Source organism: Cloeon dipterum, chromosome X, assembly GCF_949628265.1.
Source record: "Cloeon dipterum chromosome X, ieCloDipt1.1, whole genome shotgun sequence".
NCBI classification, from domain to species: Eukaryota; Metazoa; Arthropoda; class Insecta; order Ephemeroptera; family Baetidae; genus Cloeon; species Cloeon dipterum.
Genome location: NC_088790.1, coordinates 5294142 through 5311273, shown reverse-complemented (window position 1 = coordinate 5311273; position 17132 = coordinate 5294142). Strand labels below are relative to the sequence as shown.

Below are 17132 nucleotides of genomic sequence, written 5' to 3'. Positions count from 1 at the left end.
GGCACATTGTCAACACAGACTGATTCAAAAAGATAATTACAAGCAGCGCCAAACGACGACTTAAATCTTCTAAGACCTTCTTTCATTGTCACATTAGAATGAAAAAGCAGCCACGTGAGATAAAACTTATCTACCAGAGACGTGTAATTTGCAAATTGAAACGAAGCATGTGTTCATTATCTCGTCGCGTGGTGCCTAATATGGGGACTAAGATGATTACAAATTGAATTAAGAACCGTATAAATTCGGATTTAACCCCGCGGAACAAAGTTGTTTGAAACTACACGTCAGGGTCTTAGGAAACAGATTATTTTTTTATATGGCCGAGCAGAGTTTTCTCTGTGTACAAGCCTACTCATTGTTTCCTTGGCAGGAGTAAATCCCAAAACAAACGACGCACGCTCAAAAAGATATTCCTGAGAGGGAAAATCGCTAATCCAAATGTCATTACTCTTTTTTTTATCTCCTTTATGAGCGCGCTTTTATCATTTTCCTTTTTATTATGTTTCACCTCGAAGGAGCGCGGGCGCATTCTTCGCTTCACAAAAAATAAACACTTTTCCCTTCGTTTGGCCGTGCGGAGGCGCGACAACTTAATGGTAATGCCGAGTTTGAGTGACTTGTCACTTTTGTATCCGAACAGGACAGAGATGTTAGATGTTAGAGACGATTTCCATCTAATTCACCAACGAGGATATATCGCGGTGAACTTTGACACGACGTTTTCTGCGAGATGCATCAAGATAATTTCGGTTGTAGCAGGCAAGTTACGACTCTTTTGCCAATTGATAAGCAAAAATGTTTCCGCTGGCCGGGAAGTTTGTATTTCGTTTGAACAAATTTATCGCTTTCAATAACTACGGGGGGTCGTAAAAAAGTTTGGACAAAAGCGGAAGTTTTATACCTTTGCAGGATAGCAGTTTACGACAAAAGCTGAGCAGGGTGCAATAAAACGCATGTCACTCTGCCAATTCGCTCAGTATTTTCTCAAAATATTAGACGTGAGTTTCTATTACGTTCAAAAACTTAAATTTGTAAATAACCTCATGCCAAAAATTGAGAAAAGAGCAAAGAGAAATCAGAAAAATCGCAATCGTTCTAGGCCCCCTTTATTCCAGAAATTAGAATATTAACTTCAATTTAAATTCTCATTCCGCGAATTAATTGCGAATTGGAGTTGGTGGCTACAGAGCAGGAAAAAAGAAAACTCACCGAGGTAGGATATTTTGGCCGCTCGTCCGTGGCGGCCGCCGCGCAGCTAAGCACGCACCTGCAACAGAAATTGAGAGGTCATGTGTGAGGGCAGAGGCAGCCACCGGCGGCCAGTGGCGGCCAGGAGCACTCACAGCAGCAGCAACAGGCGCATTATTTCACTGCATGTCTGGCCTCGGCAGCGGCCTCCGCGCAACTGAACTGACTCACCGAATCGAGCCACTTTGAGGATCGCGTGCCGCAAAAGAGATCGAGCGCCGCCAGCGGCACCTCACGAGGGCGGCCGGCCGCTCTTCCCTGGCGGCCCAACGAACGGCGGCCGCATCTGGGTCGCTTTTCTTCACGCAGCCTCACACGCTGGTTGCTGCTGCTGCGCTTTGCCTTCTGCTCTTTGTGCTCCAGCCGAACAACAGACAGACTCTTTTGCATTTTGCTACTTCACTTCGCTCTGAGCTGTGCTTTTTGTCTATATTACGTGCAGGTCTCGGCATTATGCTGACTTTGAGCAAGTGGAATTGTGTGCTCTCTGCATTTCAATTAATGTTTTTATCGTGGCATCATGTTTTGTTTAGAACTATATTATAGACGTCTGCAACTATGAACTCCTACAAAAGCTAACAATAAGCAAGCTTTTAATGGGAATCGGTTAAAAATCAATTAATGGATTAAACATTGATATCTATTTAAAATCTAATTTCGGCGCCAAGTTTATATTCATTCGTAATGATATTCACTCAACTCGATCAATGTCAATTTTTTTGCTTTCCTTGAAAGTCCTTGAGTTTTGGCTTCAGGCTGAGAACATGGCAAAAATAGCTCATTAATAGTTTGAGCTAACCTAATTTTAGGGGAAATACTGTAAGAACATTTTAATCAGCATTTAAAAATAAAATTGTTTGTCAACTTTCAGAATATGAATAATTTTTTAAGAACAACCATAAAAAACTTGAACCTATTTTTTCAGCATTTATGCCTCCGTTTAGTATAATAGTAATGCAAACATACTTATTATTCTAAATCCCCAAATAATTAGAGTGATTAATATGTCATGCTTGCTTAGGAGATAAATGGTGGACGGACGCACCAAAAATAAGTACAGATTTGATTTTTTCATTGCGAAAAACTTCGACAGAAAAAACCTCATGTTGCGAGTAAGTTAAATTAAAGCCAAAATAAAGCCACTTCCAGAGGCAGGGGATGAGTTCCAACCCTCAACCATTGACACTGAAAAGTCTTAATTACTTCATGATTAATCATGCTAACATAAAATCTGCTCAAAATCAAAGTAAAATCAGGTAAATTTTTTAAGTTCAAAACATTTTGTCCTTTGATAAGTGCTGAATTGTATTTAACTTTGCAAATAATGTAATGTGACCTTGAACTTTGACTTCCAAGTGAGTCAACAACCACATATTGTTCAACATGATGTCATGAACTTGAATTTAGACACCAAAATAGTTATATCATCTCAACCAGAGCAAAATTTACGGCCGTTAGAAAAACTTGACTCTAAAAATAAAAATCCAAAAACTAAGCAAACTTTGAACCATACTTTAAAAATGGCATTTCAACCTAATATTTTAGGGTTCAACATAAATTTGACACCAGGGCAAGATTTCAAAAAAATTCGTTAAGATCTGAAGATACATGCCAAGGGGGGTCACTTTTATAGGGAACCGTTTGTAATTTATGTCATTTGTTCCATATTTATTTGATCAAGACTAAAATAATATAAATTGACCTTTAGTCCTCAAAACCATTCCAATTTCTGCATTAACTTACAACTAATTATTGTTTTTAAATAAGGCAAAAATTATTAAAAAAAAATAGCAAAATCAAATTATATGAATTGAAGAAATGGTTGGATGCATTTCCTTTATTTGATATTAGATTTCCGGAAAGTATAGACGGTTGATTATCAGTTTAAAATAAATATAGTAGCAACGAAAATACAAATAACTTCTGAATCATGTTTACTCTTAAATACGCCATAATTTCATAATTTATGTTTCAAGGAATCACCGCACTTGTTGTTCCTCTCATTACTTTGATTTACGATGGCTCTTTTTTACTTTTTATCTTCTCAAGATGCCAATGAATTTTTATAATTTTATGTGCTGTTCATAACGTGATCTCATACTTTGTGGAAATCGGACTATTATTCATCATTTTTCAATTCAGCAGTGATTTATTTTATTACTTTTCAGTAAAAATGTTGAAAATATGGCTTTATGGGGACATTGAAAGCAAATAGAATCATTTCTATTTAGACAAAATGACAGTAAATATATTAAATATTGAAACAATCTGCTTAGTGGTGCGACCAAATCAATGTGGCATTGAAAATCGAACTGTACTGGACAATGTAGAATAAAAGACGAAATTGACTTCGTTCATGCAGCTGCAGAAAATTGCTAATGCGCGAATCTATCATTCTCCCCCTAATGCCCCTTTTCGCTTTTTTTAGCATGACACAGCAATTTTTTTAGGCTTGTGTGATCGTTTGTTAGTTGAATTTATGGGTGGTTCTGCAGCAGGTGTGACTTGCCATTATTCTATAATGCCAATCTTTCTCTCCCGTGCATTTGGAAGTCGCTATACAAATTTCGTGTGATATACTGCCTTTCGCAATGGTCGGATGAACCGGTCACGCGCATTAAAATATTTTTCACTTTTCTACTCATTTTCGGTTAAAATTTTCGTTAATTTTTTTAATTGGCGATGGCTTTTGTGATAAGATTTTAGTTTAAATTGTTTGATTTGACGTGATTTCTAGGTTTGAAATAAACATTGTGGTCGTGGACACCCTGTTGGTATGGGTTGATTGTTTTTGTATAGTAAGAATTGAAAATTACCAATCCAAGATTTGCTGTGGGCTTTGTAGGGTTGGAAATTTTACGATATTTTGAGAAAGTAGACTAATTGGCTATTAGAATAAAATTGTTTATTGCTTTAGCGCCTCACTCAAGTTCTCAAGATGCATTTGCTGGACTCATTTCTCTTCGAGCATATATTATTATATGACCCAGCATTCGCCCCTTCACTCCAAAGAACTAAACGATATAATGCGTGTAGCTGGATTAATAAGTTCAGAGCGCCAGCCAGTCAGTTATTATTTAGATATTTATATCCGTTTTACGACTCAATTAAAAAGCTGAAAATCAAAATTAAAGAGCTAGCCGCTCTTCGGCGCCGATAAAATCGATAAATTAGCGTCTCGTTTGATAGCTGCGACGAGCGATCATTTATTTTCCCAACACCTATATGCAGAAAAAATCTAGCGATGGCAATTACTATAAGGGGCCCTAGCAAACCCGGCAGCGCCCCGCGGTCTGTGGCCGTTTTTACGAGGGCATATCTCGCGCTGCGCGCGACACTGCTATCGAGAGCCCGATGATTTATTCACCACAGGGCTGCTGCTGGGAAAAGTATTCTTTTATGACCTTTTAAGCCAGAGTGCTGCTAATTTATAGCTCGGTCCACTTTCCGTCTCGCCATCGTTCCGATTTTCTCGCCTTGGGCAACTTTTTCTCTGTTTTTTCCGTCAACAGCACGTCTTCAATAACACATAAGTCTGGCATAATATTGATTTGGCACGATTAATCCGACAAAAAGGCGGCTCATTGCTTATTCAATTCACTCGCCAAACGATCTCAGAGCGCTTTTTCAAGCAAGTTCTCTGGATGATTGATGAACAGAGCTGTGAATCTGAATTTTTAAGTAAAGAGTCTGCTTTTCAAGTTTATTATGCTGCAAACTTCTTAAAATGTGGTGACGAGAAGTTTCAAAACGTTTACCCCGGAATCGTGAGCCAAAAATTTGAAGCCATTTCGGAAATTTTTGGATCAAAAGCCATCGTCACTAATTAGGCATGTTAATTATTTAATTAAATTATCTCCAAATATGCCACCTCAGATTTTTTGATGAATAAATAGGGTTAAATTTAGCCCTGCGCGTGCTGAATCAAATTGGGGCTCATATAGGTCGCGAGATATTTGAAGCTGAATGTATGGTTGATTTTTCGATTTTTGCAAATATTGTGACCTCCAAATCTCGGATTCTAAGAGTTGGAATTGAAAAAACCGCATACCCTTTAACTCATCTTGACCTCTCCTGATGCAATGAAGAATTAAGTTGATGTTTACCCCCTCCCCAATTGTTTCTATTAGAATTTGATCAATATCAAACGGCTTTACTATTATATTACGGGGGAAAACACACGGACATCAGGTGGGGGTAAGCAATCCTAAACCCTTTAGTGCACCAGGGAAGGTCAAGACGAGTCAAACGATGTTCGGTTTTTGCAATTCTGACTGCTAGAAGCCGAGATTTGGCGTTATAACGTCTTTCCCAATTCTTTTTGTTTGGCGACGAACAACATAAATTCGGCACGTTCTTCTCTTCTCGGAGACAAAAGTAATTGAAAGAGAGTCCATTGAATCGACATTGGGCGACCGAAGACCGAACGTGTTAACCATATCACGATCATAAAAGCAAAAGATCATGTCGGATACACACATAAAACGTTCTCGTGTCGTGGAATTTACGAGCGGTGAGCGCAATGCGCCGACTGGCAAGCGGTGAGACCGGCCCGGCCGCCGCACATCATCTGTAATACAGTCTCACGTCGCATGCAGCCAGCAATAGCACAACAAATTGTCATTTGACTTCCGCGACACCGATAAATAAACTAATAGCATTTTATTTGGTCGCCACTGCGCGTTGCTGTTGCTGCTGCTTCTACGGTGGAGACAGAAGGGAAATCAGGATGAGAAAGAATAATGCAAATTGTGTCTGGCGAGAGCGTGTCTGCTCATCTGCTGGCGCGCGGCGTTCGCGAAAGCAATTAAACTAATTAATCAATCATCCCGAGTTGCTTCAAAAGCGGTCCGATCGCTTGGCGAGTGAATTGAATTAGCAATGAGATGCTTTTCCAAGCGCTTTTTTGTCGAAGTATTCGTGCCAAAACATTATGTTTTGCTAGAGTTTTGTGTCGGCGGGCTGTGTAATTTTTAGACAGTCAACAATTTTTTTCTGACGAGCTTTCAATGGTAAGAAGGCATTCTAGTTGGGATATTCCAGCCCAAAATATTAATTTAGACCTTGTTTTAATCAAAATGAAATAAGTACCGACAAACAGTAAATATTTGCCAAATTTCTAGAAAAAAAAAACTAATTTGTGATTTTTTACTCGGTTTCAATTCTCTTGTCGCGATCTATCTATGGTGTACGAATAATATTATGAGATGAATTTCCCTAGCTTCTGGCGAAATAAATCATAATTTTGTCTTGTATCGGTAAAATTGCGCGTCGCTCAAAAAACACCAAAATTTTCACTGTGTAGAACTGATTGTTGCTCTATTCTTGCAACAGGGAAATTCGTGTTTGGTTGTTGAGAAATGCGCAACATTATTTCCGCTACCAAGAAGATTATTTCATGAAAGGAGAAACAGCTAGGTGCTTGCCGCTTCAATGCAAACTTTTGAGCCGGCCGGTTTTCTCAAAAAAATTGAAAAGGCAACCTGGTCAGACAAATTAAGCTTTTTACTAATTTATAAATAGTATTTCAAGTTAAGGTACAAAGAATTTTCCCGAATTTATAGACATCACCTTAATTTTTATAAATTTCGCACTTCCTTAAATTCGCTCATCTGATCTTGCATTTCGTTGTGTTGGTACGAGTGATTTGTTTGGTATCCGCCAGAGGCCAGGGTTGAGCCGCGAGCACCGAGACGGAGCAAGACTGGACTTGTACACAATTGCAGTGGACTTACTTTTTCCTGGATTTGGGTAGATAATATCTAGTTTTCGGCGTTTGGTTGCCGCCAACGCCAAGCTAACCTTCAAAATGCCGCGGAACAGAAAAAGTGGGCTTGCGGTGGGCAACTCCATCGAGGAAGAGGTCAAAATGGCAGTGGGAATGACCATCCGCCAATTCATGACCGACCACACTCGCATGGAGCACGCTTTTCCTTCGTCCCTGACCAGAGAGCAGCGTGCCTATGTCCACCAGTTTGTTAGTTTCTTGATTAGAAGTTTAGCAGAATGATCATTTCTTTCGATTGTCACGCAGGCTATTGAGAACAACTTGCAGTCGAAGAGCAGAGGCAAGGGTCCAAATCGGTTCCTCACCATTTACAAAAGGGATGGATCAACCATCATTGGGGATGATGCCACCCTCCCTTTGGGCGTCAGCTCACTGGAAGACATTGGCCGGCTGCTGTCTCGTAATCCAGTTACTCCCAAAGAGCGTCAGGAGGTTGCCCCTTACGTCGATAGAGATGCAGAGAGTGAGTTACAAATTCATCTGTTTTACACACATACATACATACACACACGAGATTTGCAATTTTTCTTGTAATTTTTAAAGCACTTTGGTTTTTATGTATGTGGTCATATCTTTTGGTATGTATTGCGTTTTTCCAGAATACCGAAGTAAAATCGGGAGAAACAGGACCTCTCGGCGGTCGAAAAAATGGGAAAATCAAAGCTATTATCTAGCTAGACAGCTAGAGCAATATAATTATAGTGCCTTAACACGCCTCTTTAGACAGCCTACAACATAACTCTTAAATTTTTACACTTCAACTGATCTTTAAATTAATTTTTTTATGTCTTAAAATCGACATTGTGAGTTGGATGGAAGCCAGGGTGTAATTTCTTACCAGTTCTGATGGTCTTGTTTGACCGCCAGGAGGTCATCTCTCGTGTGAACATGCATAAAATGACTAACTTTGATCATTCTACAGGACGAATGGAGGCCATGGTTCGCACAGCCGTCAGCGAGGCCAAAAAGGATGCAGCATGTCGAATTTTGGGTCGTTTGTCAAGTGGCGTGGCTCAGGTGCCACCCCAAGCCAATGGAAATCCTGAAATCACGCTGCAAAGAGCTGGCCTCCCAATTGCTGCCTATCGAGAGGAAATCCTGAATGCGATCGGCGCCAATCAAGTGACAATCATCTGCGGCGAGACCGGCAGTGGCAAGACGACTCAGGTGCCTCAGTTCCTTCTGGAACAGGCAACAACAGCTGGAAAGGCTTGTCGGCTGATCTGCGGTCAACCGAGGAGAATTGCTGCAGTCAGTGTGTCAGAGAGGGTTGCTTCTGAAAGGGGAGAGGAATTGGGATCAACTGTCGGTTATCAAGTTAGACTGGAGAGCAGGTAAAATCTATTAATTGGTCTTACAATATTTAAATTCTACTGGTTGAGGGAGTAGCCATTGTAAAATTAGAAGATTTGAATTATCCACTTAAATTTTGCTTTTGAATTAATTGAAAATTATTTCGATTTTTTTTTGCAAGAGAACCTTTTATTTGTTTGGCTGAAAATCGTCAAAATTCAAGTTAAAAAATAAATTAATCTTGATCGAATCGTCTTGACATGGAGAGGTTGCATACAAATTTTCATCATGATTAGATTTAACTTGCCACTTTTTAAAATGAAACTACCCATCAGACTACCGCATCGTAATTCATCATAATTGCCAAGTCTCATGTTTTGAAGCTAAAAAATTGCATGTTAGAGCGTAACAAACAGAGGGTTCCCGCATGCAAGGATTTTCTCTAATCGTAGAGTAAATATTTCATAAAGACACAACATCCATTTTTCTACATTTTCAGAACCTCTCTTAAATCGCTGTTGACTTACTGCACATATGGAGTGCTATTGCGCTCCTTGATGGCTGGAGACACGGCTCTGGCCTCTGTGAGCCATGTCATTGTGGATGAAGTGCATGAAAGGGACCGACATTGCGACTTCCTACTGCTTGTCTTAAGAGACATGCTAGCCAGGTGCAGGGGACTGCGTCTGGTGCTCATGTCGGCGACTGCCGACCTCAACACACTCACAAATTACTTTAGGGGAGCTGTAATTATCAATGGTAATGATTTGTGTGTGCCAGCGTGGTGAATGTTTGCAATTTGTTGCTTTTACAGTGCCAGGAAAACTCTACGAGGTTGAGGAATTTTTCTTAGAAGATGTTCTCAGGATGTAAGTATATTGTTTGGTCTAGAGTTAATTTTTTCCTTGGTAAGAATTATTTAAAAAATATGAGGAGGATTATCGGTAAATGATTGGTTTCTAATTAACTTTGATTAGTGCCTATAGTTAAATAACCCTGTATTTCTTTTCAACTTAATTCATAATCAAATTCCTTGAGATAACCGTTGGGAAAAAGACTGATTTTTTTGGGAACATTTTGCAAATTTAATCGCAACAAAATGTCCACCGGATTCCCTGCACAAAGCGATCAATGGAAGAAGGGTGTAACTCGCGTGAATTTCGATAGGGGGTTATAGTTCCCCAAAAATTAGAAAAAAGAAGGCGTAGTATGTGACGCACAGCGTGGGAAAATCGTAAAATATGACGTTTATCTGAGATTTAGACATAAAATTCTGATTACGTATTTATTTTTAATGAACTTGTTTTGTTTTTAAATTAAAATGACGGTTTTTGCAGAAGTAATTGACTTCCAGAATTCTTAAAATACATGATTTGTGCCCATTTGATTCCCTGAACAAATATTCACAGAAAAATTGCCTGTAATCTGTGTTGCGCATCTAAAGCAAAACAAATTTAAACTAATTTTTTGCCAACTTAAAATCATAAATTTTAATTTAATTTATTTATATAATCTCTCTGAACAAGTTATGAAAGAATTCCAATAAAAAATCGTGTAAATAATCTTTTAAATTTAAACTAATCAGGAAATAATGCTTTCAACTTTTCTTTTTGTTCTAAAATTAAATGCCTCAATCATCTGAAATTTTAGCACTGGATATGAGATTCCTGGCAGTAAGAAACCTGCCAAAAACCAAGAAGCAGTGGATTCTCAAACCATCGAGAAACTTGACGAAGCGATGGAAGCAGCCTGGGACCAAGGCAGCGATGAGAACTTCTCGAGGCTTCTTGGTCTGCTGGAGGGTCGTTCGGTCGATCACCGCCACACCTATACTCAAGCGACCGCTCTGATGATTGCCGCAGCCAAAAACAGGCCTGATGTGGTGACACAGCTCTTGTCCAAAGGCGCAGATCCTTCTGCCGTGGCCAACAATGAGTTCACTGCACTCGAGTGGGCTGTCGAGTGCGGCTACGAAAACATTGCCCAAATGCTCAGAGAGTATATTGAGTCTGGTTCTCCCCAAGTAATCAGCCAAGACCAAGAAAGGCTTGACACATATCAAAAGGAGGCAGCAGCTGCCGACGACAGCATAGATCACAACCTGGTCGCCACCTTGGTGGCCCATTTGTCTTCAAAGGGAGACCCTGGAGCCATCCTGATATTCATGCCTGGCTACGAGGACATCGTGGGCTGTTCTGAAAAAATCCACGAAGCCATGACCAGCGTTGGAGTCCATTACAAAGTGTTCATGCTTCACTCAAACATAAATGTGTGTAATTTAAATTTTACCAGCAATGTAGGGCTGAATTAATTTTATTTTCAGACATCTGAACAAAAGCAGGTCTTCCGTGTAATCCCTGAGAGAAAGATCATTCTCTCGACCAATATTGCTGAAACGAGTGTTACTATTGAGGACGTTGTGTATGTGATTGACAGTGGAAAAGTGAAGGAGAAGTCCCTTGATGCTGGAACTGGCATATGCCAATTGAAATGCATGTGGATTTCAGAGGTGAATGAGTTTGGCAAATTCTCTACCCGAGCTCTTGATATACCTTAAATGTGTTCTTTTAAATTGTTATTACTTAAAGAATTTTTGCTGCGCGTCATAAATTTTCAGGAAAAATCATCTTGCTATGTTTTTGTTCTGACTATTTGAGTAGTTTCATATACATTTCTCAGGGGGAAACTAAGATTTTAATAAAAATGTTGTACTTTGTCCTAAAACCATAACTCTAAAACCGTCAAATTCGCACAAAAAAACATTTTTTCATTAAAGAGTCTCAACTTAACAGGCCTTCTAATTAAAATTATCATTTCCAGGCGTGTGCCAAGCAACGTCAGGGTCGGGCTGGCCGACTGCAACCTGGCCAGTGCTACAGGCTGTACTCAAGACAGCGCTTCCAGTGGTTCACAAAGCACGCTACTCCAGAAATTTTGCGCTTGCCTCTTCATGAGCTTTGTCTGGCTGCAAAGTTGCTGGCTCCCTTCAACACTTCAATCGCAGACTTCCTTGCCAAAGCGCCAGAACCTCCTCCACCTTTGGCAACGCGGAATGCAGTGAACTTGCTTAAACTGACTGACGCCCTCACACCTTGTGAAGATCTCACTGAGTTGGGACAACATCTAGTCAATCTCGCTGTTGAGCCCAGACTTGGGAAATGCCTGCTCTTTGCCATTCTCCTGAGGTGCTTGGATCCAGTGCTCACAATCGTCTGTACCTTAGCGCACAAGTAAGATTGTTTGTTTTTTACGTGTTTAACTGTGTCGAACAAAAAATAATTAAACTGAAACTCTTTTAATTCTGTGGATTGAATGTTTTAAATTATTCTTGATAGAATGCATTAAAGATTTAACTTAACCGTCAAATTCTAATATTTGTAGGGAGCCGTTTGTGTTACCACAAGCCCCATACCTGAGGAAATCCTCTAGCGAATCAAAGCGGAGGTTGGCTGCTGGTACCTTCAGTGATCACATGACTTTACTCAGAGCGTTCCAGGTGAGAGTAAATATACATAAACAACTAATCATTATTTATCTAATTCCCCTTTTTACAGTTGTGGCAGGAGTCTCGCACAAAGAACAGGGATCGCAAATTTTGCGAGCAGAATTTCGTGTCTCACGCAGTGCTTGAGATGGTCACTGGTCTACGCTCTCAACTTCTTGGCCAGTTGCGCGCTTCCGGCTTTGTCAGAACCAGGGGAGGATGTGACTTGCACGAGCTTAACCAGTTCTCAGACAACTGGGCTGTCATCAAGGCTGCACTGACGGCTGGGCTGTATCCTAATTTAGCCAGGGTGGACCGTGATCACCAGCAGCTACGAACCAGGACGGAAGCGAAGGTATGCTTTGATGAATTTTGCTAGAGTTAAAATTGGAAATAAATGCAAATTCATTGATTTATTCCACTTACACCATATTATACACCAAAATATACATAAAAAAGAGTGAAAAGGCACTTAAAAAATCGATCAGGTCGCTAAAACGTCAGCAATCAAGAGAGAGCCGAGCCAAACAAGGCCTATGATCCTTGCACACACAAAAAATCTTTTTATTAATTGCGAAATCTGTGTCTTTATAAAATGAATTTGAAGGAATTGTCTTTATGTGACGATTTTAACAATATTTGGGACTTGAAAAAATTGCTCAAAATTTTTATTATCGATTTAAAAATTCAGTTTTAGCTGTGCTTAGACAAAATTTAGCTTTAAACAGTAATTGATGATAAAAATTGATTAGTGGTTCATTTTTAGCATTCCAAGAAAAACTTGAATTTTCCCTTAGCTCTGTAAGTAATTAATCGCTGTTTGTAACTAAACAAACTCTGAAAGCTGATCAAATTTCTTATTTTTGCATTAGGGCCAGCATTTTTTACCTTATTGTACTTAAAAAATATCTAAAGATTTGATTTTTAAACTTCAATACATTTATCAAGTTAACTGCATGGAGGGAAGACCAATAGTAGTGATACAATTTCTCCGTTTATATTTATTGAATGAGCGTTTGAGATTTAAGTGAAATGTGCCTCCACTTAAATTATAAAAGTTGCGGCTGGAAAATAATTAATTAGTGCTCTTTTAATATAAACAGGTGAGATTCCATCCGAGCACTGTGCTTCGTGATGGTGGTGACTACAAAAACACGCTGACTGAACTGCCCTCTGACTGGATACTATATGAAGAAATGGGAAGGATGGGGCGCATGTGCCACATTAGAACTTGCACTGTGGTCAGTCCGGTGACAGTGTTCCTCATGGCTGGACCTTCAAGGATGGCCTACGATCCGCAGTTTGATGGCGAGGCTGACGGTTAGAAAATTTTTATTCACTTTATATCTGCTAAATTCTGTAAAAAAATCCATTTGCCATGAAAAGGAGGGAAAAAGTTATAATTCCCTCTGGTTGCCGTTTATATTTGAGAAAATCGGCTTATAAAGCGGCAAGTACTCTATCTCTACTGTAAAATCACGATTTATTTCTTAATTTATGGAATTCTTCTCCAAATTCACATTAAATACCATTAGTTATATCACGATTAGAGGAATTTAAATCAAGCGAAGAAACTAATGACAAAAAACTCATTTTCTACAAATGTGGCAATCCGGCAATACTAATTTTATTAATCCAAATTGAACCTCAACTTAATTATTATTACCACCTCTAGAGGCTAGATGCCAGTTGGCAGCCGAGTTGGAGAGTGACAGCGAGAACGAGGACGAGCCCTGTCGCACCTTGCTGCGTCTTGACGAGTGGGCGTCCTTCCGTCTGGAAGCCAGCAACGCCAGAGCTTTGGTGCAGCTGAGACAGAAACTGCACTCTCTGTTCCTAAGAAGACTCAAGGGTCCAGCAGCACAAAAGGTTGCCAGCCAAGGAGATGACCAAGTGATCCGCACCGTGGTCAGCGTTCTCACTAACGAAGAGAAGTCCCTGAAACTTCCTCAGCCTCTAGGAATCGGACAGAAGCCGAGAACTTTCGACTTTTCTAGTAAAATATCTGGAATTTGCATTAATATTTATTTGATCATTTGAATCTTAGGACCCTACGAGCGCTCCACCGACTCAAGCTCTGCCACATCCTCCCCCTGCATGTCTCCAAATTCTGACTCGTCACACACATCAGACTCGGCCATTCGCTACCTTGTAATCAAGAATGGCTCACTGCAGTTGCTTCATGACGCTGTTGCTTCTGGTCATTGGACATTCACTCCCAACACCCTCCGCTCCATTGCCAAGGCTCAGCGAGAGGGCAAAACTGTGGTAGTCATCTTCAGCGTTCAGGGTAGTGGCGGTTTCCAGGGTTACGCCAGGCTTGGAAGACCTGAAATGGCCACCTGTTCACTACAGTGGCTCAAAGTTGGTGATGTGCCGTTCCAGGTAATTTATCTGTTTATTTTTTGTTAATGGTAACTAATTAATGGGAATTTTTATTTTTTGCAAATTGGTTTTAAGATTTTGCCTTTCAATAATGTTTTAGGCTGCTCGGCATTTGTTGAATCCATGGCACAACAACCAAAGGGTGCAGCACAGCAGGGATGGGCAGGCGCTGGAGCCCAGAGTTGGAGAAGCTCTATGCCAGCTGTGGGACAGACTGCCACCCCATCCAGCAACTCTTCCTATGCCACATTTTGTGGTGAGTTACCCATTTTAAGTTACGTTAATCCGCGACTTTAAAATATTTTCTTTAATTAGTCCGAATCCATGCCCCAATCATTTGGAGGTAGAGCTATCAGAGGCAACTACGACCCATACAGACCAAGAAATAAGTACTACTAATTGTGAAGACATTCCTCTGTGTATAATCTTGCTAATAAAGGTTCACCATCATTTTCTTTTCAAAAATCTCAACTTTAATTAAGGTTTCAATTTCTCTTCACTTTGTACAATAATTACCTACCCTTTAAATCTATTCACATTGATGCATACATATAATTGCGGAAGTATTTTTTTTTAAATTTAACAAAAAAAGTGATGCAGAAGAAACATTTTGAAAAGCGCGCAATTTAATATTTTGACTTATAGACTGCTCTGACGCCCTATCTTAATCACAGAATTCGAAAGAAACGTAACGATATTTAGAGAGAGAATCAAAATAAAACATAGTGCGCGACAGACGATGCATTTCAAAGCAGTCTTTGTTCCGAATCGGATGGCAAAAGTCAGGCAGATTACTGGGTGGGGGAGAAGGTAGTTGGGTGTAGAATGCGAGAGTCCATCTCCCTGATCAGTGGTACCGTGTAGGCAACGCATTCGTCCCAGCCTGGCATGCGCCACGCTGCTTCTCTCGTTTCCTTGCGCACTTGCAAGTCAGGGTAGCACCAAATGTGGTGCACATTGTATAGACGTCCGACCTGAAAGTTCGTGGTTATTAATTAGAGTGGCCAACATACAGGATTATTATGGGAAACCCGTTTTTTAATTATAAAAAATTTTTGTGGTGGATTTTTCGCGCGAGTTACGCTCCTTCAAGTTATCACAGTTCTAAGAGAATCTGATAAACGTACGTGTTTTTAATATATAAAATTGGAAAACAAAAAATTCTGCAAAGCAGTTAAAAAAAATATGTATTCCATTTGTGCAATAACACCAGCAAACAAACCTGAGAGAAGAACGCTGCGTAGGCTTCGTCATTGTTGCGCCTGTAGTTGATGGCCCTTGCCCAGTTGTTGCCCCATTCGATCATGGTGCCAGGCTTTAGTGTATAAGACCGGATTTCGTACAGGTTGTTCCCAGAGCGAGGAAGAATTTGAGGCCAGTAGCTAAACGCGAGCAGGAATTGCAAATTTCTTGATCGCAGCATCTTTCCCCGAACCTTCTCTAAAGCCATGAAATCCTGTTTCAAATTGAGTTTTGTCAGTTTTTTTTTCAAGTTTTAATTATGCCTCACACGTTTAAACTAACACTGCATTTCTAGGATTTTCATCCGGTCAAAAATGACCCATCAATTAATTCTCCCGCCAAGGGGGATCTCAAGTATTTCGTGATTGCCCAGCAGTTCGTAACTGAAAAAATCATGCTAGATTGAAAAATGTTGACAGCTGGTCCAAGTTAGCAAAAAAGTGAACGAGTTTGAGCCAAAACAAAAAATGCATGTTAGAGCCGAACGAATTTAGGGGTTCCTTGTGAGATCAGGCGAGATTTGTGTTCATACCTTATCGTTTGACAAAGTTTTTCTGGCATTATCAATGCTGGCAAATCCACCACTATATTTCCACAGATGCAGACACTGATCTTGATCTCCGACGGACACCTTCCAACTGCCGACTAACTCACACTGTAAATCCTTGCTGTGCACGTGTTTTACACTTTGCTCACTGGAAATTAAATAAGTTTGACTTTTATAACATCACTAATTTTGGGTCAAATTCAGAACACTAGCCTTAAAAGCATAAAATTTTTGATACCGCTCCTAGTGTTAATTTCAATAATTTAACTGCGGGTGAAGTTAGAATAGCTTCATGTTTCGGAGTTTTAATGGTTAATGGACATCAATGAAAAAATAGTCATTATATATTATCAGATTGCGCCGCATACATAAACGATCAATCAATTTAAATTATAAACATCAATCTTCTTGTGTGGGGTTTACTCTAGCGCATAAACAGCCTTCTATCTTGCATATGTCATGAACAATAAAACAGTTTTGTAAATATAAAATCCTTCTCTGTAAATATACTGATTGCAATATAATTATTATCATTGCAGTTTCGCTAGAGGCCAATAATTTTGATAAGGGGAAGACTGATTTTTAGTATATTATGAAGGTATGTTTTTAGTAAAAAACACCAGCTTACTAATTTGTCAAGTATTCCTCGTTGTGTTGAGGTTTGACATCGTGTGTGAGCAACTCATAGATGACCTCCTTATCCGACAGCATCCTCGAGTGCGATTCTTTGGTGGGTTCGATTTTGCGGACAAGCAACTTGCTAAGCCAAGACTCGCTGTCCATATGAACAGCACTGGTGCTCACAGCCCTGGATGACAAGGTTCAAAATAATTAATATTAACGCACTCCCCTGCTAAGAATATTGTTACACTTGCCTAGTGGCCAGCGGCCGCGCAAAACGGCTAATTCGTGCAAGTGATGCAGCCATCCCTGTCTTTGCAAATCTAGACAAAAATGAAGACGAACGACCTCTCCGTGACCAGAAGAAACAGATGGTGCTGCCCTCCCACCATTGTTGGAAACCAATCTCCAAAATCTAAAAGCAATAAAATAAGTTTAAATTAATTATTTAGTTTGTTTAATTATGAAAAAAAATGACAATCCCAAAATATGTTCTAAATTCTAATAATAGGTTTCATTAG

General features: G+C 39.8%; 3 protein-coding genes across 5 annotated transcripts in view; 1 reads left to right on the top strand and 2 right to left on the bottom strand.

Moving 5' to 3' along the window:
- Positions 1-6923, bottom strand: part of LOC135946780 (thrombospondin type-1 domain-containing protein 4-like) — a 37312-nt gene extending 30389 nt beyond the window's left edge. For 2 of the 3 annotated variants that reach the window (XM_065495143.1, XM_065495144.1), the window contains exons 1-2: positions 1347-1493; positions 1213-1270 (exon numbers count right to left, since the gene is read on the bottom strand). In XM_065495143.1, coding sequence (XP_065351215.1) covers positions 1213-1270; positions 1347-1366 — 78 coding nt within the window. In that variant the 5' untranslated portion in view covers positions 1367-1493. Of the gene's footprint in view, positions 1-1212; positions 1271-1346; positions 1494-6822 lie in introns of those variants that run through there. The other variant, XM_065495145.1, reaches the window with a different exon arrangement.
- A 32-nt stretch (positions 6924-6955) lies between these two features.
- LOC135946777 (3'-5' RNA helicase YTHDC2-like) lies at positions 6956-15182 on the top strand. The gene is made up of 15 exons (XM_065495139.1): positions 6956-7228; positions 7286-7502; positions 7962-8373; positions 8832-9091; positions 9147-9201; positions 9983-10601; positions 10656-10841; positions 11153-11562; positions 11714-11828; positions 11887-12171; positions 12920-13136; positions 13492-13812; positions 13864-14201; positions 14302-14457; positions 14517-15182. Exons 1-15 carry the CDS (start codon positions 7061-7063, stop codon positions 14598-14600), a joined length of 3843 nt encoding a protein of 1280 aa, XP_065351211.1. The 5' UTR covers positions 6956-7060; the 3' UTR covers positions 14601-15182.
- On the bottom strand, positions 14652-17026 carry Nipsnap (nipsnap). Its single transcript, XM_065495148.1, has 5 exons — positions 16866-17026; positions 16619-16798; positions 15976-16138; positions 15424-15657; positions 14652-15175 (listed from the first exon to the last, which is right to left on the bottom strand). The coding sequence occupies exons 1-5, from the start codon at positions 16916-16918 to the stop codon at positions 14993-14995; spliced, it is 813 nt and encodes a 270-aa protein (XP_065351220.1). The 5' UTR covers positions 16919-17026; the 3' UTR covers positions 14652-14992.
- Positions 17027-17132: the final 106 nt, after the last annotated feature.

Coding starts and splice junctions, on each gene's coding strand:
- LOC135946777 (XM_065495139.1), top strand. CDS start 7,061: ATGCCGCGGAACAGAAAAAGTGGGCTTGCGGTGGGCAACTCCATCGAG. Junction 9,092..9,146: donor GGGAGCTGTAATTATCAATG/GTAATGATTTGT, acceptor TTGCTTTTACAG/TGCCAGGAAAACTCTACGAG. Junction 9,202..9,982: donor TTAGAAGATGTTCTCAGGAT/GTAAGTATATTG, acceptor CTGAAATTTTAG/CACTGGATATGAGATTCCTG.
- Nipsnap (XM_065495148.1), bottom strand. CDS start 16,918: ATGGCTGCATCACTTGCACGAATTAGCCGTTTTGCGCGGCCGCTGGCC. Junction 15,658..15,975: donor AAACTTTGTCAAACGATAAG/GTATGAACACAA, acceptor AATTTGAAACAG/GATTTCATGGCTTTAGAGAA. Junction 15,176..15,423: donor ACGCAGCGTTCTTCTCTCAG/GTTTGTTTGCTG, acceptor ACGAACTTTCAG/GTCGGACGTCTATACAATGT.